Source organism: Mastigoproctus giganteus, chromosome 3, assembly GCF_048544385.1.
Source record: "Mastigoproctus giganteus isolate SK-2022 chromosome 3, ASM4854438v1, whole genome shotgun sequence".
Taxonomy (NCBI): domain Eukaryota; kingdom Metazoa; phylum Arthropoda; class Arachnida; order Uropygi; family Thelyphonidae; genus Mastigoproctus; species Mastigoproctus giganteus.
Window position 1 is genome coordinate 138,110,329 of NC_143577.1, and position 21,714 is coordinate 138,132,042.

At 37.1% G+C, this 21,714-nt stretch overlaps 1 protein-coding gene across 1 annotated transcript in view; it reads left to right on the plus strand.

Moving 5' to 3' along the window:
* The window catches only part of LOC150088287 (cubilin-like), a 1,623,406-nt gene that overhangs the window by 16,018 nt on the left and 1,585,674 nt on the right, over positions 1-21,714 (plus strand). The window contains exons 2-3 of the mRNA XM_090370104.1: positions 2,128-2,341; positions 18,414-18,544. Of these exons, the coding sequence (XP_090226230.1) occupies positions 2,128-2,341; positions 18,414-18,544 (345 nt within the window). The remainder of the gene's footprint in view (positions 1-2,127; positions 2,342-18,413; positions 18,545-21,714) is intronic.

Below are 21,714 nucleotides of genomic sequence, written 5' to 3' on the forward strand. Positions count from 1 at the left end.
CCAGGTGGGCAGGGGCAGCAGTGAGTAGCACACGCTTCTTGATTAGACCGGGGTTCAAGCCCGTGCTCACCAAATACGGAGGATGCGGAAAAGTCAGGAAATGACCACCGCATATCCCTGGAGCAATATGGCCTTAGTTGCTAATGCTCCTAAAAACCAAATAACAACAACAACAACAACTTCCATTGCACCCCGGTTGGAAGTATCTTTATAATACTTGGTGGGATTTGTTCTATGTGAGCAAGCCAGATGAAAATGGACCAACCTGCTTCACTCAGGATTAAAGAGCTTTCTCAGAGTTGGAATATCAATTTAAGTGATATTTTTCAGGACACAACTGCATTGAAATGTACAGAAATGTACATCCCACCTTGGATGTACATTTCTGCCTCTCGTGATACACATTTTCTGGAGTGGGGGAAGAATACTATACCTCCCTTTAATATCAGGCAGTTGCATTTAGCTCACACTACTCTGAACTCCATTGCCTGTAAAATCTATACTTATGGATCCAAAACAGCCAGTACGGTTGATGCTGCTGCAGTTTTTCCTTCTTTTACAGTTACAGCCTCACTGCCAATAGCCTGCAGTGTCTTCACAGCTGAATTATATGCCATCAAATTAGCAGTTAGTAAAATTATTGAGTTTTCCATCTCACCTGCCATAATTTACACCAAATCTCTCAGTGCTGTTTCTGCCATAAGGAAGAATTTTTCATCTTCTCATCCTACATTTAAAATGCATTCATTCTCAGCTATTTTCCTGCAGTGTGTCCAATCAGTCAATGAGTTTTGCTGGATCTCTGGCCATTCTGCTATTCCGGGACACGAAAGTGGTGACCTTGCAGCCAAACATCCTCAACCTGCTCTCTCACAACATCTTCAGGTTCCTTAGACTGATTATAAGCCTGTTATTCACAAATCAAGTTATGACAACTGATCACAGACCTGGAACAGGAATACTAACAGCAAAATTTACCAGATAAAACAAGAACCAAAGCTGTGGCTCTCAGGCTTCCGATGAAACAGACAAGAGGAAATGGTACTGGCAAGACTCAGAATTGGACACACTCATCATACCCATCTCTTCCTGCTACTGGAGAAGACCCACCCCAATGTTCATCCTGTCACTGTCAACTTACAGTTTGGCATTTTCTGTTTGATTGTCCTTTATATTCAACCATCCAGGTAAACACTTTTCGGTCGGTCTGTAGGCTGAATGTCTCACATGATTTAATTCATATCCTGGGAAATGATGCAACCATAGAAGAACTTATAATCTATTTAAAATGTATTGGTCTATACAGGAGAATTTAATTTAACATATACAGCTGTATATTTCAAGTAAATAAACTATGAACAATTTGGCCTCATTAGCCCTTGTATTGTTAAGCCCAGTACCAATAACTTAAGCACTGTCCTTTGTTCACATGTGACAGGCAATATTTTTCCACTTTTCGACTATCTGGTGTTGATATTCCTCAGCCCACTGTTGTGTCTTCTCTTCCTCTTTTTTTTTTTTTTTTTGCCGACAGGAGTGAAACTTGGTCTGGTCATCAGGTACAATGCTCCATCCACGACAAGACATTTTGCTCTCTGAATATACCTCTTTGGTTGCTACTGTTGGATCAGCAGGTTGTTATTTGATTGACTGTAGCCTTTCTATTATTTGCACAAATCTTATCATTTGCCATTGGCATCTTGAACCAACAAACTATTTTCAACCATAGGATCACCATTGGCTGTATGTTATTTGGACCATTCTCGATATACTCAAGACACAGTCGTATCTGAAAATAGCAACAGGGATGCAGTTGCCAAGCTACTCATACCAATGCATCTGGTGCCAAATATCATGCCACATTTAAAGTCACTTAAATATTTCATCTTGCTCATTCTCTTACTGAACTGCCCACATACTGCATCCCTGTTCATCTGCCCACCTGCTTTATATTTTATGATATGAACATGTGATGCTGTTAATTATCACCCAGTTTTACTCGCTACATTTCATAAATAGTGTATGTGTATGTAATAAAGTGGCCATTCAGTTATTTTATTAATAACTAATTAATTCTATTATCAGAGAAAGAGTGAGTTTTATTTAATATTTAAAATTACTTTTCAGGTTGTGGTGGAGTATTAAGCGATTCTCATGGATCTTTTTCATCTCCCAGTCATCCATTATATTATCCTCATTCGGTAACATGCACATGGTTGATTAAAGCACCTGAGGGTTATGTGGTTCGAGTCACATTCATTGCATTTGTACTGGAACAACATACCAACTGTAATTTCGATTACTTGGAAGCATATGACTCCTCTGGTGCCAGAATTGGCAGGTAAGTCTTAATATAGTAATGTATTATGAAAATATATTAATATGTTAGTGTATTACTGTGTTATAATAATGATGTTAAAAGTAGCTGTGTAGATTTATTAACAAGTACAGGGCAATGTTAAAAAAAGCACGAGTTAGGATTAAATACGAGTTAGACATTTGATGACTTGACCAGAACCCGACATTGTTGGCATTTCCAAGATGTGGTGTCACTCAGATATGGGATGCAGAATTTGAATATGGGGAGTACAATGTACACAGAAAGGACAGTGTATAGTGCTGATTGTGAAGTGGCATGGGGGGATTCTCCCCCAATTTCACATTTGTATACAGGCATTCCCCAACTTGGCATAATAGTCGACTTCCATAAATTCGACTTAACGTAAAGTTTTTGCTGGCCAGTGTAAACTTAAAAGAATCGTGGAAATGCATTTTACATCCTGTAGGATAAAATGGAGATATCGTGAAAACATTGCAGTGTGAACCCAATACATATTGTTATTTTGGTAATTCATTCCAAAACCTCAGAAATTTTCGCTATATAACTAAGCTATTTATCTCTCTAAAAGGTTATTTTTATAATGGAGTGCTACCCTTTCATCATTATCATATGTTCCGTTATACAAATCAATTTTGAACGCCTTTGTTGATATTTTTCTAAAGAACATTTCTGGGGGTCACGGCAATAAAACAATTTACACTTTCTGGTTTATTGGGCTTTTCTATTAGTGCATCTAATTATAAATGGATAGTAAACTCAATATTATTGCATTTGCAATAATCCTGATAACAGAAATTGTGTGGATTTTACGTTATTATGGTGAAATGTGTTACCCTTCGCTGAAATCTTCAGTCATATAAGAAACATAAATAAATTTTCAGAATCTTCTCTTCATTCCTATTTACTTATTACAATGATGAAGAGAAAGCAACCAATGGAAAGTGCAAGTGGTGGCAGTGTTAGGAAACCAAACAAAACTGATTTAGAAATGAAGATGAAAATGATTAAGAAGTAAGAAGCAGGACAAAGTTTGTCATCTATTGCATGGGAATTAGGTTTTGCTGCTTCAGCAGTGAATGCCATTTCAATGGACAGTGCATATATGAAATAACATATTAAAGGAGCAATTCATTTAAGATCAACAGTGATCACAAAACAGCATTCAGGTGCTATTTCAAAAATGGAAAAGCTATTAATAAGATGGATGGAAAATCAGATTCAGAAGCAAGTGCTGCTGAGTCTAATGGCCATTCAAGCAAAAGTAAGAAGTATTTATGACGATATTAAGGATAAGGATGGTGAACCCCAAATCAAGTTCATGGCAAGCAACAGGTGGTTTAATAGGTTCAAGCATCGCACTAGTTTCCAGAACATTAAAGTATGCAGTGAAGTTACCAGTGCCAATCTGCAGCAACAGAGAAATTTTGTGATGTGTTCAAAAAAGCCCCTTATGAATTTCCACAGCCCTCAACCTCTGCAGCGGCATACTTATCATCTGGAGACATTGATTCTGCATAAGCTCAAAAGGTAAAACTTGCTGACGTTATGTCTGTCCCCTCCCTTTTTTTGTAATTTTATAATTTTGAACTTTTTTTAATTGCACACTTTTGTAATTTTTCTTATGCATGAGATAAAATAAAATTTAATAAATAATTCTATTTACATGTTCATTGAACATTTCTTTTTTGCTTCAATCAAATTCAGCAAGCATAGTTGCAAGTGCTGCATAAGCCTTTAGAGAAATTCCGACTTAATGTAAAATTTCACTTACACAAAGCTCTGCGTAAGTTGAACCCTTATGTAAGTCGGGGAGTGCCTGTACTCTGTTTTGCAGTACAAACAAACTCTGTAAAGGCCAGAGATAATGTGAGTTTTAGTGGGTTGTGTTGTGTACAAAAGGATGTATACAATGTACCCTTCACGGCAGGAATGCCAGGAGCGATTTAGTGTGGTCTGTTTCCTCGGTAGGAGGACATGTTGCATTTAAAGTGTTCTGGAAAATGTCTGATCAGTTTTTTGGTCTATTGTTCCTGTGGCCAGGTGTAATAGTCACTTCAGCCAAAGATAAAGCTGACCTGCTAGCATCCGATTTTTCTATCAACTTGTGTATTGATGATTTTGATAAACCAGTGGAAAAAACATTATGAAGAATTGGCGAAAGACCCAACATATCAAACTGAAGAGATACAGTTAGACCCAGTTAGTGACATAGATCCGATAACGAAGGAAGAATTGGGAAAGGCATTGAAAGCTACAAAAAATAGGAAAGCAGTAGGAATGGATGGTATAAATGCAGAACTGATCAAGTATGGAGGAGATTTTTTAAAATACAGGATACTAAATTTATTTAATAAATGTTGGGAACAATATAAAATACCAGAAGAATGGAAGATAGCAAAAATGATTTTAATATTTTAAAAAGGAATATAGAAATGATACAAAGAATTATAGAGGGATTAGCATACTAAATACAGTATATAAAATGTTTGGCAAAATAATAAATAATAAAATTAAAATTATCTCTAATGAAATATTAATAGAAAAACAGGCAGGATTCAGAAAAGGAAGATAATGTACAGATAATATATGTATATTAAAAACAAATAATAGAAAAACGAAAAGAGTTTAATTTAGAAATGCATTTAGCATTTATAGATTATGAAAAAGAATTTGGTCGGGTAAATAGACGAAAACTATGGGACATATTGAGTAATAAAGGATACCCAAAGCATCTTACAAAAATAATACAGAGTTTATATCAAGGAACAAAAATAGTAATAGATACAGGTAATATATTAACAGAAGAAAGTATAATAAATCAAGCAGTTAGACGGGGATGTAGCTTGCCACCAACGCTGTTTAACATATATATATCAAGGATATGATATGTAAATGGAAAGAAGAAATTAATACAGGTATATATTTAAATACAAAGAATAGGATTAATACACTGTTATTTGCAGATGATCAAGTAATTATTCAAGATAATGAAGATAATTTACAAAGAGCAGTATTTAAATTAAATCAAATAACAGAAGAATATAAAGTTAAATTATCAACAATGAAAACTAGAGCAATGGCTTTTAAAGGGAAAAATACGGTGAGAACAAAAATAGATATAGACAATAAAATAATATAAAATAAACAAGTAAAACATTTTAAATATCTAGGATGTGATATAACATATGATGTTGAAGAAGATATGAACCAGAAATTGGCAAAAATATATGTGGAACAATAAAAAGAACTCTGGCTAAGAAAACAAGGAAGGAAATACAATTGAAATTTTACAAAGTAATGGCAATACCAATACTTCTTCATGGTTCTGAAACATGGATACTGAAACAAAGAGACATTAATAGAATACAAGCTGCAGAAATGAAATTTTTAAGATATGTTAAAGGATGTACAAAATTAGATAAAATACCAAACATAAATATTAGAAAGGAATTAAAGATTTACTCAATTAATGGAAAAATTATAGAATATAGACAAAGATGGAAAGAACATGTAGAAAGAATGGAAGATAATAGATTCCCTAAATTAGCATATAGAGCAAAAGGAAAAAGAGACAGAGGAAGAACAAAGAAAAGATGGGCAGACCTCTTCCAGATCGGAACAGGCGGATCGCCTAATCCACGAAGGAAGATAAGATAAGCCACCTCCCACCATTTTCAGTACTCTCCATTCAGTGCCTCCTGTGGTGTTCCATCAAAAGGATGTCAGAAGGAATTTGAACAATATTAATGCTAATAAAGCTACAGAAACCATCTATCTGAGCAACAATCACAAATATGGATTCCATCAGTGATATTCTGATCCATTGATGATATTCTGGCTTATGTAACCCATCGATGAACAAATTCAATGGAAAAGTTTGGTGAAACTGAAGTACTTGCTCTTGACATTTGAAAGACTTTTGATCATATTAGCATTAGCATTAGCATTAGTAGAGGCATTTGATGCAAGAAAGCAAGCTTATGCAGCATCAGCCAAAAAAAAAAAACCCACTTCCACTTCACCCCTCTGTTCGTTCAAAATACCTGTCCAGCTGAACCTTAAACTTATTTAGGCTATCAACTTCCACGACAAGGGATGGAAGTCTGTTCCACCAACCAACCACCCGCTGGCTAAAGGCAAATTTCCACACGTCTATCCTACATCTGTCTTTCCTCAATTTGAATTTATGCCCTCTCAGGTGATTTTTCTGAACTAGAGGAAGAATCCCATCAGCATTGAGCATGCTCAAACCATTCAAGGCTTTATACACCTCTATCAGATCACCTCGCTGGTGCCTAGTCTCCAGACACTGTAATTTGCAAAACTTAAGCCTTTCTTCGTAAGAGCACCCCTTTGTTCCATTCACTAATCTTGTTGCCCTTCTCTGTACTCGTTCCAGCAGCTCTACATCCTTCTTGAAATGAGGCCTCCAGACCTGTATACAGTACTCTAGGTGTGGCCTGACCATTGCCTTATACAAGGGAATAATCACTTCCTTATCCCTGCTGGAAAAATTCTTGTATATCATTGACAATACTCCATGAGCTACTCTTGCAGCCTGTCTGCACTGCTCAGAGAACTTCATATCTGCCTGCACAACCACCCCCAAGTCCCTTTCATTCTCTACCACTGTCAGTGTAGTACCACAGAGCTGATACGTTGCTCTGGGGTTGCTGTTTCCCCATGTGTAGTACTTTACATTTGTCAATGTTAAACTTCATTTGCCACCTCTCAGCCCATCTGCTCAACCTTTCCAGATCCTGTTGCAGTAGCATAGTGTCAGTAGTGTCCTTGACAACCCTGCCAACCTTTGTATCGTCTGCAAACTTGGACATTAAGCTTGATATACCATCATCAATATCATTTATAAATACAGAAAACAATAATGGACCCAACACTGAGCCCTGCGGGACTCCACTAATAACATCAGTCCACGATGAGCAGTGTCCATTGATTACCACTCTCTGTCTTCTCCCCCTCAACCACCCCTTTATCCATAGCAGCAATTTGCCTCCAATGTCACACTGCTCCAATTTGTGTAGCAGTCTTCCATGTGCAACAGTATCAAAAGCCTTTCTAAGATCCAAGTATATAATATCAAAGCTATTCCCTGCATCCAGTTCTTTTGTGACTGCATCATAGTATCCAATCAAATTGGTCAGGCAAGACTTCCCCTTAACTAAACCATGCTGTGTCCAAGCTATAACTGAAGTCTTGTCTAAATGATCCTGCAGTGCTTCTTTAACCAGTGCCTACATTAATTTTCCTGGAACAGAAGTTAAGCTCACAGGTCTATAATTACTTGTGTCAGCCTTTGATCCTCCTTTGTGAATTGGGGTCACATTTGCACATTTCCAGTCTATGGGTACCTCCCCTGAGTCCAAGGAAGCTCTCATAATTATGGATAAGGGTTTGCTTACTTCCTTTACTGCCTCCTTTAATATAACTGGATAGATCCCATCCACCCCGGGTGCCTTTCTTGTGTTTATCTTCAACAGTTTCTCCTCCACTTTACTCCCAGTTATTTCAAGATTCTGTAGCTTACTGCTAGAGTTGAATACACCTCTGGCATTCCCCTCGCTGAATAACTCCTCATGTGTGAATGTCGATGCAAAATATTCATTTAGTTTGTTAGCTACCTGAGCAGGATCATCAACACTTGACCCATCAATATCAAGTGGACCAATCTGATTCATCCCCTTCCTTCTAGAGTTTACATAAGTAAAGAACTCTTTGCTGTTTTTCTTTGCATCCCTTACCAAGGATTTCTCGTAATCTGCCTTCGCCTGCCTAACCTCCTTTGTAACTTGGTTGCATATCAACTTGTATCTATCATAGGCTTCTGTGTCATGTGTTAATTTGTAAGTATCCCATGCATTTTTCTTCTCTGCCATATGCCTCATTAGTTCATCTGACATCCATTTTGGCCTAAACCTTGAACAATATTTCTTAGTTGGTATGTAAAGCCTAGTAGCTTCCAAGATAAGTTCTTTGAATGCTTCCCATTTTGAGTTTGCTGTTGGTAACATCATCAGTTGGTCCCACTGTATAGAATTTAAATACTGTCTCAGTCCATCGTAGTTGCCTTTACGGAAGCAATAACCCTTCCCTTTACCCCTAATGGTAGTTACCTCTTTGAGTAAATCCCACTTCAGCACACTGTGATCACTGCCACCTAGTGGTTCATTTCTCTGCAGATTCTTAATGCATGAAGAATCACTACTCATAATCAAATCAAGAGTATTACTCCCTCTAGTTGCCTCCCGAACATGCTGATGTAGAAAACAATCATCCAATAAATCCACAAAAGCCCTGCTAGTGTGTGAGTGACCAGCCCCCAAATTCCAGTCAATATCTGGGAAATTATAATCTCCCATTATAAGACTCTCTGATTTACTGGCCCACTCTATTTCCCTGTACAGTTTCTTATTATACTCATCAGAGTCATTAGGCCTATAGCACACTCCTACTCTCAATTTTGATCTCCCAATGCTTATGTCACACCAAACTGACTCAACACTGCACTGTCCAGCGATGTCGACTGGCTTCACTTCCTTGGTTTTTATGTGTTTCTTAACTAATAGCATAACCCCTCCCCCCTTCCTATCCTGTCTATCCTTTCTGTAGATGTTGTACTCCCCAAATTCCAGTTCTGCATCCGTTATATCTGTGTGACACCACGTCTCTGATATCCCAACAATATCTGCCTTCGATGTTTTGAGCAATACCTCAAATTCATCAAATTTATTTACTAAACTCCTAGCATTGGTTTATACGCAAGTATACGCAAGTCTGATACACGCAAGTATATCAGACTTAGTGTTGAAGTTTGCAGATGATACAAAGGTTGGCAGGGTTGTTAATGACAGTAATGGCAGTGTGCTACTGCAACAGGATCTAGATAATTTGGGCAGATGGGCAACTGAAATTTAACCTTGACAAATGTAAAGTACTGCATATGGGTAGAAGTAACCCCAGAGAAACGTACCAACTGTGTGGTACTACACTTAAGGTGGTAGAAAATGAAAAAGACCTGGGAGTAATTGTGCAGGCAGATATGAAGTTTTCTGAGCAATGCAGATAGGCTGCCAGGGAAGGTCATGGGGTTTTGTCAATGATATATAGGAATTTTGCTAGCAGGGAAAAGGAGGTGATTATCCCTCTGAATAAGGCTATGGTCAGGCCATGCCTTGAGTACTGTGTACAGGTCTGGAGGCCTCATTTTAGAAAGGATGTAGATTTGCTTGAGTGTGTACAGAGAAGGGCAGCAAGATTGGTGAGGGGAATGAAAGGATCCTCTTACCAAGGGAGGCTTAAGTTCTGCAAATTGCAGTGGCTGGAGACTAGGCACCTGTGCGGTTATCTGATTGAGGTGTATAAGGCCTTGAATGGGTTGAGCACGCTGAATTCTGATGGGATCCTTCCGCTTGTTCAGATTACGAACATAAGGGGGCATAAATTCAAATTAAGAAAGGACAGATGTAGAATGGATGTGCGGAAATTTGCCTTTAGCCAGCAGGTGGTTAATTGCTGGAACAAACTTCCATCTATCGTTGTGGAAGTTGATAGGTTGAATAAATTTAAGGAGTAACTGGACAGGCATTTGGAGGGAATGGTGTGATTTTTTTTTTTTTTTTGGCTGATGCTGCATAAGTTCATACACATGCTTTCTTGCATCACATGCCACTACTACTACTACTGCTACTACTACTACTACTACTACTATATCTTTTTTGCTTTCCTAAGTCTAATAGGGATAGTATGAGGATAACAGAGATCTTTATTCCATACCATATTTTAAGTTGTGCCATCTGGGTGGTGGTATCCGCCGAAAATAAGTAACACTTGTATTCTCCATTGTTGAAGTGTTACTTATTCAAAGCAGTGCAATACTTTGGCAACTCGTTGTGAAGGGGATCACAATATGAGATATAAATAAACGATGCATTCATGCTATCTGGGTAGTAGAAATGATGTAATTGTAGTACTCTTGCATAAACCAACTCTTTAATAATACATATTTATAAGTAGTAATACAGATAAACATAGGTATTGCTCTTGACACATATTAGTATCAAACATACATTCTGACTACATAGGAAAGACTTTCTAGCAGGCCAGTCTTTTTTGAGTTCGTCTAGTTGAGCCAGTGTTTTGATCAGGTATGCATGTAGTCTGAGTGGTGGGGAGGGTGTCACAGTCTGGGTAGCCATAGCATGGCTACTTCTTTTGGTCTCAAAAATGTTTAGAGCAAATTTTGAGAAGGCCATGTAATGCTTGTCATCAAAGATGAGTATTTGCCATTCTTCATGATTTATAGTTATAATTTTGGACATTATTCTACATCTGTAGGGATGGTAATTGGGACAGTCATAAAGAGAAACTCCTTGACCTGGTCTTCATAAATTTTGACATAAATATTAACTATACTCCCAATTATTTCCACTCGGATCATCTAGCCTTATTGCTTGACTTTGATATCAAGACCAAATATATCAGCAATGAAGTCAGGGAATGCTCCTTCAACTTGAGGAGAGCCCCTGGGACAAAATAAGAAATGAAATCTTAAATGTCAACTGGCAACCATTATTTAGGAGTCAAGACCCAGATATAATTCTGGATATGCTGTACAACAACTTAGACCTAATTATCGAAAACTATACACCCAAGAGCCATGCAAAGGCAAACACTAATAAATTTCCTATGTGGTTCACAAAAGAAATCATTCACTTACTCAAGAAAAAACAACAAATGTTCATCAATTTCAAAAACACACAGAGACATGACATTTACATTCAGTTTTCCAATCTAAGAAGGCAAATAAAAAACAGTATCAATTTGGCCTACCAAAATCACTTAGCTAAGCTACAGAATGCAATGCTAAACAGGCATGATATGGGTCCATTCTGGAAGCATTGGAAAATGGGTTATAAAAAACACAAAAACATGAACAAAATGGAGACCATTCAATCAGATCAATTTGCAAATTTTTACGGTGAACTATATACTGAAAAAGCTGATCACAGCAGTAAGCTTGATAACACCTCTCCCTCCTCATATTTCAGTGATACCCTGACACAATTTGAAGTCAATGCAGAGACTTTATTGAATACACTCAACAAATTTAAATTAAGTTATGACACAAACACTGGCATTTTCCCCATGGCACTCTGGAAACACTGCTTTGTTGTATTGCAACAACAACTTATACATCTGATCACAGCCATTTTCAATAAGGGATCACTCCCCGGAATATTAAAGGAAACCACTATCGCCCCTCTTTTTAAAAAGGGGGCTAAAGACACACCTTCCTCATTTTAACCCATACACAAATCTAATCCCCTAAGCAAGATCATTGAGAACCTACTTCACTCTCAACTCTGCTCCTTCATGAAAAATAAATTCAGCCACATTCATCATGGCTTCCTAATGGGCAGATCAACTGTGACTAACCTACTCTCCATTGAACATGACATAAAACTTAGCCTTGACAATAACAATCAGATAGACATTATATACCTTGATCTACAGAAAGCCTTTGACTCAGTACCACACAAGTTGCTTTGCCTCAAATTAAAGAACATAGGTCTATCAAGTAATGCCTTATCACTTATATCTAACTTTCTTGAAAACAGGACAAGCAGAGTTCATTTTGAAGGAAGATACTCCTCCAATTTCCATATACAAAGGGGAGTCCCACAGGGTTCTCCTCTGGTGCAAAATAAGGCAGGGCTGCCACTACTCTTTGCTGTATATATTAACGACATACAAGATTGTATGCAACATGTTGACATCAAAGTGCTCTCATATGCAGATGACTTGAAAATATACAAAACCATCAAAACAACACAAGATTGTGAATCACTGGAAAATGGACTAGACACCATCACCCGATGGATCACAAACAATGGTCTAACACTAAACTTAAACAAATGCTGCACCATGTCTGTCACAGACTATCACAAAAAACACAAGATTAATTATCCCTATAAAGCTAATAATCATGAGCTATTGAGAATACACGAGGTTTCAGATTTGGGAGTATGGTTTTTTGAGAAGGAAAACTTCAACACACATGTAAATAAAACTACAGCTAAGGCCTCCAAATCCCTTGGACTGGTTAAAAGAATCTGCTTTGATTTCACCAACGTACAACTCATAAAAACAGCTTGCATAATGATCATCAACCCAATTCTAGAATATGCCTCACAAATCTGGAATCCTCACACCAAAATTCTTATAAAACAACTGGAACGTATTCAGAAATCCATAGTCAGATTCCTGGTGTACAAATATAGGTTGGAATTGAACACAAAATCCTACAATGAATGGTGCATTCACTTCGGGATTGTACCACTCTACCAAAGAAGAGCTGCGGCGGACTGCAAATTCCTAATGCATCTTGTGGCTGGCAAGTCCAAGCTGCTCTACCTCATCAACTTCAGCTGTCCTCCAAGAGTCTTGAGAAGACAAAATATGCTGGCCCAAGAGCCATTCAGAACTGATCAACTCAGATTCCATTACTTCAACAGAACTGCAAAATTGCTGAATGAATCCAACATTGATATTCTAAATGAAAACATTAATATCAAAAAAGAGCTACAAAGGTTTTTCAATCAAACTAATAGAGAATGAAAATAAATGACTAAATCAATAATAACAACAATAATAATACTATAAAGATAGGTATACTTAGCTTTAACAAAAAAAAAAAAAAAAATTATTTTCTTCAATGAACTAAGATAAGAAATAACAATTAGGAAAAAAAAAAAATAGGGATAACAATAAGAATAATAACACAAAGCAATCAATGCAACTACTTAATGTGAACTATCAAGAAAATAAAACAACAAAATGCTTAGAAATACTAATTTCTCTGTTACTACAGCTTTGCTAAAATGCAAATCGCTTGTAACGCATGATATGCATTGTATATGTTGTAAATTGGCCTTGTATATTTGAAATTGTATATTGATACCTGACATTGTGTACAGATTGTAAATAGAAGGATTACTATATTGCTACTGTCAAATTCCTCCTCTGTAAGGCTTCGGCTGTTTTGGAGTAATAAAAAAATAAATAAATAAAAAAAATAAATAAATGAATAAAGGATATGAGCCCAATCCTTATTAACTCTACAGGTACATTTAGGATCCTGGGTGAGGTCCAGTTGGCACAACTGCACATTCACGGAACCATACCCTCTTGCCAAAAATGTTGCATAAAGTCCTGGAGAAAACCAAGTGGGTGGTTTGGGGGCAACTAGGGTTACCTGGAGTAGGAACCTCGTATGACTTTCCCTTTAGATTTCTGTTTCCACTTACTCTACCATTGCTGGTAGAGTGTGGTTCATATCCTTTTCCTTTCTTGTTTGATGTCGGTCTCCAGGTTCAAAGTGATTTCTGAGATGTTTGTTGGGATCTGCCTCTTTAGTCTATAATTGAGGCCCTATGATTAAAGAGGCCTGTGCGCTCTGGATTCATTATTAATATCCAATTACTGTTGCTCAGATCGAAACGGATACAAAAATAGATTGTGACAAGTGTAATAATAGGAAAATATACATATATTAGATTAGATACACACAAATAAAAGCTTTCAGTTGTTTTGTCAACCTTCCTCAGTTAAACTGACAGTTATGAATGGAGCATGAGGGCGTGTAATGCCAATCTTGTATGTGAAGTGCGTGATTGATTGTTGAATGTTGAAGCCTGTGGCTGTGATATGCGGACGTTGCCAGCATTTGTCAATGAATAGGATTGCTGTTTCGGTGATAGGGTGGACTTGACATCCACTGTTCCTGTTCACTGAAGTTTTAGAGCATTTGATGTTTAATGACTCCAACCAGGCGCATTGCCGAAAGTGGCAGGACTTATCCACAATCACGACATCGCAGTGTGGGTCAATGTCATGGTGTGTTGCCCAAATTCCACATCCTCTAAGTGGATTGCTCTTTTGTGTTCAGAAAGGCATTTTTCGAGCCGTCTCCCAGTTTCCCCGATGTAGCAGCTAGTGCAGTCACGGCAAGAGATGCGGTAGACCAATCCGCTTTTAGTAGGGTGGGGACAGGTGTTTTTACCTTAGAGATGAGGGATCATAATTTTCTGCCTGGGAGTTGTATGCATTTTATCCCATGTGATTTTAAGATTCTACAAACCTGTTGTGATAGGTTTGGGTAGTATGGGATAAAGGCACTCGTGGCCGAGTCATCACCTTGGATGTTTCTGTTGGTCGCTACGTGGGCGCGTGTCTGTAGGTCACACCTGTCAAGGGTATTGATGGGATAGCCACACCTCGTAAGATCTGCCTTGACTTTAGCAATTTCGGTGCGCCTCTCATTTACAGAGCTAGAGTGTGTCCACGCATGAGTTAGCAAGGTGCGTGCAGTGGCAAGAAGATGGCTATGCGCGTGTGCTGACCGGAGGTTGGTAAATTGACCAGCACACATAGGTTTCCGATGGAAGAAATTTCTAAGGAAAATAAAACTTTGGTTGATTTTTTGATGAAAACTAAATTAATAAAAGTTTCATTCTGTACATTTTTATGTTCTTTATTATATTTTTTTCTAATTATTAAAAGCAGATTTTTGGAGTTCATGAGTGTTTTTACTATACTATTGATTTAGGTTTGGTTAAGAAAAAAGGAAAAGGTTTCTTTATTTTCGTTATATTTTGTAACCTGACCTTAAATGGTAGGTTAGGAAATAATAGAAATGGTTTCCTTATATTTAGAGACCTAACCTTAAAAGTTAGGTTAGGAAATAATATAAGAAAAGAAAGAAAGATTCTATATATATATATATATATATAGTGAATAGCTGTCGAGGTGTTGATTCACTTTATGATGTGTATCCGCATGAGTGTCTTTAAAAATAAAAGTACATTCTAAAAAAAATAATATTTTGTTAATAAACAATTATTCCCTAGTCCACATGATTCTAGTCCAACTAATAGCATAACCCCTCCTCCCTTCCTATCCTGTCTATCCTTTCTGTACACATGGTACTCCCCAAATTCCAGTTCTGCATTCCTTATATCTGTGTGCCACCACGTCTCTGATATCCCAGCAATATCTCCCTTTGATGTTTTGAGCAATACCTCAAATTCATCAAATTTATTTACAAAACTCCTAGCATTGGTGTACACGCAAGTATACATGCACCTGTTATCTTTCTTAGCTACCCTAACACAACCCATGTCTTTACTTGTACCGCAGTGACTCACTGCAGTCTCTGAAATATCCTGCATTTTGTTTTCCAGGTTGCTGCTCATTGCAATAGAAGCTGTGCAAGAATCACTTTCACCTCTGCCACCTAACACTGCCTCGATAGCATTAGCAAATATTCTTGCACCCTTTCTATTTAAGTGTATCCCCTCCCTGTAGAAGCAGTCTCTCCTGTTAACAAGTACAGACCAGGCTGAAAAAAATTCTACTCCTTGAGCCTTGCACCATCTTTCCAGTGGCAAATTGATCGACAAGGCTCTCATCATATACTCTCTCCTATCGTGTCTGGGCAGAATTGCAGACCCTAATTCAACCCTAATTCACGGCTTTTTTTCAATAGTAACCTGTACTTGTTAAGTAATTTTGCAGGTCTCCTACTCTTAATATCATTAGTGCCAATGTGTGCAACTATATCACCTTTTGTGCCCTTAAAATATGATATCCACTCTACAGCGTCGTCAATCTTTGCCCCTGGCAGACATACCCTGGTCGTGTTCCACCTATCCTTTTTACAAAGCATGTTCCCCATGTCCCTGACAATAGAGTCACCAATAACTATTAGTTCCTGTGGGACCAGCGCATTCTGCCTTGGGGGTTGCCGCTGTGTTGCGTGATGACCAAGTGCAAGCTCTTGTGTTCATGTGGGCAGCTGAGGACTTGATGGGCCCTCAATATAGATCCTTCGAGGGCATCCACCCGTCCCTCAAGCTCTCATATAGGCGCATGATAATGCTGAGTTGTCGTCTGATTTCATTACACTCCTTGCATCGCACACACACACAGAGACATCCCCCATGATAATATCATGTCCCATACCCGACTGCTCCACAAACATCATGCAAGCACTGTGATTCAGAGGGCAAGTGCCCCCCTCAGTTGCCCCTGAGCCACAGCACTCCCAACTTGAGCCTTTTGCTTTGCTGCTCTGGTCTCAGTCATGATTTCGATTTAATTTCAATAAAATTTCAATTTCAATACAAAATTATAACCCTAAACTTGTGTCCCAACACAGTTATAATGCTATATACATTTTTCAGTATCGAGTATTATCTACGAGTTCCGTTTATATAACTTCCTTATCAAGTTATGTATTAATTAATTATGTTACGTTTGTAATCTAAGTCGTTATATGTATTTAGTTAAAAAGTACAATTTAATTGACAACGAGTTTAACAAGATTAATAGATTTTACTGATTAATTGACAATATTGTATTATAGACTGTACTATACTAAGCTTACATTGTCTAGTTCGGGATATAGCATTGTGTCTTATAACAATGGCGGCAAGTTATGAATGCTAAATCTACGGAAGTTAATTGGAAGTTAATTTAACTTCCAAATCTCGCTATCTCAATTCAGAATAAACTAAAGATCCTGACTATGTCTATAAGCTTCTTATAGAAAATAATTTAATATAACAATTGGTCAATAAAGCGGCTAAATGTGGCTAAAAAACCTCTCGTTCAGCGGAGCTTCAACACATGGATTTGATACCCTTACGGATACTTTTATGCAATTACAAGGCCAAGTAAAGAATTAATACACCAGGTTAATCAGTGAATCACAAAATAATGCTATAGTACTAAATTTAAATCAAAAGTTTTAGAAAAACAATAATTTCAAATTAATAAATAAGAAAATCCACTTAGTGGCTTTGCACACATCATATACGATGGGTGCAATTTCCGGGGCGAAAATTATAATCTATTATTTCTAAGGTGAAAACACCAGTTCCTACATTCCTACGGAGTTGTTCCGTATTCCGTATACTACATAACACCTCCAGATTGTGGAGGTGTTATGTAGTTGAGTCTGGTAGAAGATTAAAAGATCGGGTTTCTGAGCATGAGGTGGCTCTGTGAACCGCTAATTTTGAATGCTCCGCAGTCGCCGAAAATTATTGGATTGAGCAGCACAATCTTGATCCCCAATGGGATATTGAAATTGTCGACTGTTCACGTGATTACCGCCAGCGCTCATGGCTTGAATCACTACATATAGCCACCAATAATAGTACTATGAATCAGACGAGGGGAGTACACTTACACCCTATTATAGAATGTACTGTATTGCAGTGCAATGAGTGCTGGCAATTATCACATGTACGTAATTCTGCTTTACCGACACCAGACTCGTGATACATGATCATGCCCAGCTGACTTGTGCTATTGTAACCATTAATATATACTGAAGTACACCATTCACACACTAGCTGATGAAGAGGCACTCTGCTTCGAAAGCTACTATCTATGTATTTTAACGCTTTTATTATATATATTTTAACTCTCGTATCTTGTTGTATTTTAACAGTTTTATCCTATTTTATTTCTGTTTTATCTTATGTATATATCATTTTTATTTTAATAAAATTCATTTTAAATAGTTAGTCGGTCGTCGCAAGAAACTTTGATGATATAATGTAACCCGATACACCACACCTGTTTTCTAACAGTATATTGTTAATAAATAATATTCACTCTCTGTCTTCATGAAAATCTATAAATTTTCATGAAACTTTTCTTTGTTTCAATCAGTCCCAGTTAATAGTATTTCTTTTGTCTGTAGTGCAATTACATTTCGCTATGTGAACTTTCATGTTTGATTTTTGGGATAAAATTTTGAATTAGATTTTATCGTATTTAAATGATATGAATAATTTAATTCTGTGAATTGTAATGAACTATCCTTTATTTATCATTCAGTAAAAAATGCTGTTTTATACTTCTTAATTTTTACACTAAAATATCACTACACTTTGTTTTTTTCTTTTCCAAATTTCATAATATATATTTATATTTAATATGAAATTTATTATATATTTTGTTAAATCATGGGTAATTATTTTAGATACTGTGGAAATCAAATACCACCAGTTTTGACAACTATTGGAAATGTAATGAGACTGAAGTTTGTTGCAGATTCCAGTATATCACATGAGGGGTTTTCAGCAAGTTATTCTTTCCTTGATGCATCTCAAGGTGAGTCCATAATTGCACTAAACAGCATTTAAATCCAGATAATAGCATACAATTTAATGTCATGCAATTTTATATCATACAGTTTTATGCATTTTATAAATAGGCATGGCTATGTAGCAAACTAGTTTGTTGAAAGAAAAAAAATATTTCTTTCTTTTTACAAAATGGGATATTTCTGTTTATAAAATACAGACAATATCGCTTGATAAAAAAAAAAAAAAAAAAAATCTTTGAGAGATGATGGAGAATTATAAAGGCTTGAGCTTTTATAACTTCATTTTGTAAGTAATGAACGTTTTCTCACATCTTGTTAAACTGTTCTTTGACTGTTAGGCAGAAGTCTCCTGCTGATGAGGTATGAACAATCACTGAAGCTGCCATTCTGTGGGTATTTGAGAGAAGAAGCATTTCATTACATATAATTACATATAGTTATCAGTATACAGTACTTTCCAAAAAGTATTTGACTATTCATTGGTTTCACATCACTTTACAGAACTTCACTCACTTCAGTAGCATGTCGGTCTCCCCCACAATTCGGCTGCTATGAAACAGTCCGCTCTTCTTAGTAGATTTTCCACCAATTAATTACAGCTTTCCACTAATGAATTATAGACTGCATTGATTATAATCTTCTATTCTTCCTTCAGAGCAGTGATCAATGAGGGACAGACTACAAAGTCCTGTACCGATATGGAATTTTGTGATCTGACCCTTGTTGATCCTTACCCATTGTTTCCGGTCATCATATAAATGTTCCATATGGTTCATATTAGGATTCAGTACTGGCCATTCTGACTTTTATACACTGTTAGTTTAAGCTTGTTGCCACTTCTCAGCCACTTCCAGTTGCCACTTCTCAGCCCATTTTCCCAACTTATCTAGATCCAGTTGGAGTAGCATACTGTCATTACTGTCGTTAACAACCCTGCCAACCTTTGTATCATCCGCAAACTTGGACATTAAACCTGATATACCTTCATCAATATCATTGATAAATATGCAAAACAACAATGGGCCCCATCACCGAATCCTAAGAAACTCCACTAATAACATTTGTCCACGAAGAGCAGTGTCCATTGATTACTACTCTTGGCTAAGGTAAAGAAAGCCAACACGAAAAACGTCGGATAACTTGCGCAGAAAATTAGTTTCCTGACACCGGACTCTAGTGCTGCTCGCTCGGTAAACAGACTGTAGGTGTTATCGGTCTGGAGCCGAAATCGAGAAGGATATATTGGTTGACAGTTAGGCGTGGCAAACGATGAAATGATTGGTGGTGGGCATGACAGAGGACAAGATATGTGTAGTCATTGGTTGGCATTATAATGTATTTATGAGTAAAGAACGGTGCATAATAGCTTTGTAATGAGCGGTAAACAAGTAATAGTAGCAATGAATCTTTTAAAGATGGAAGAAATTTCTAAGGAAAATAAAACTTTGGTTGATTTTTTGATGAAAACTAAATTAATAAAAGTTTCATTCTGTACATTTTTATGTTCTTTATTATATTTTTTTCTAATTATTAAAAGCAGATTTTTGGAGTTCATGAGTGTTTTTACTATACTATTGATTTAGGTTTGGTTAAGAAAAAAGGAAAAGGTTTCTTTATTTTCGTTATATTTTGTAACCTGACCTTAAATGGTAGGTTAGGAAATAATAGAAATGGTTTCCTTATATTTAGAGACCTAACCTTAAAAGTTAGGTTAGGAAATAATATAAGAAAAGAAAGAAAGATTCTATATATATATATATATATATAGTGAATAGCTGTCGAGGTGTTGATATTCACTTTATGATGTGTATCCGCATGAGTGTCTTTAAAAATAAAAGTACATTCTAAAAAAAATAATATTTTGTTAATAAACAATTATTCGCTAGTCCACATGATTCTAAAGAAATAAGGTTAGGTTACCCCCTCCATTTCGGTAGGGGTTCAAACTCCCATGGGATTCAAGTGGAGGTAACTGACCTTTTTTCACCATTGTGGAAAGCATTCATTAGGGCAAGTTACCATTAGTGTTTCTGAGTGATACTAAAATGATACTAACCTGATGTTATCACATGTTGTGTTCACGCACCAATTAGGACATCGTTTGCCATGCCTACCTGTCAATCAATATACCGTTCTCGACTTTGCTCCAGACTGATAACATCTACCGTCTGTTTACTGATCCAGCACTAGAGTGCCGTATCGGAAAATTAATGTTCTGCATAAGTTATACGATGTTTCTCGTCATTCTCGTGTTGACTTTCTTTGCTTTCGCCTGACTCTCTGTTGTCATCTACTCAATCATCCCTTTATCCATTGTAGCAACTTACGCTTGATGCCGTACCCCTCCAATTTGTACAGCAGTTTTCCACGTGCAACAGTATCAAAAGCTTTCCTGAAAACCAAGTATATGATATCAAAATTATTTTTGGCATTCAGTTCCTTTGTGACCACATCATAATAACCAATCAAATTGGTCAGACAAGACCTCCATTTGACAAACCCATGCTGTGTCTTAACTATTACTGCAGTCTTAGCTGGATGATCCTGCAATGCTTCTTTAATCAGTGATTCCATTATTTTCCCTAGAACACAAGTTAAACTAACAGTCTGTAGTTACTTGTGTCACCTTTTGAAACTCTTTTGTGAATTGGTGATACATTTGCACACCTTCAGTCCATGGGGACCTCCCCTGAGTCCAACGAAGCTCTCATAATTATGGCTAAGGGTTTGCTTACTTCCTTTGCTGCCTCCTTTAATATAACGGGATAGATCCCGTCCACCCAAGGTGCCTCCTTCAACAATTTCTCCTCCAATTTGCTCTCAGTTATTAGAAAATCACTTAGCTCCCTGTTAGCGTTGGATAAACTTCTGGCACTCCCATCATTGAATAACTCTTCATGTGTGAATGTAGATGCAAAATACTCATTCAGTTTATCAGCTACCTGGGCATGATCATCAATGGTAACCCCATCTATGTTAAGTGGTCCAATCTGATTCATCCCTTTCCTTCTAGAGTTTACATAAGTTGTTTGTTATTTGGTTTTTAGGAGCATTAGCAACTAAGGCCATATTGCTCCGGGACATGCGGTGGTCATTCCCTGACCTTTCCGCATTCTCCGTATTTGGTGGTGACGGGCTCGAACCCCGGTCTAATCAAGAAGCGTGTGCTATGCAC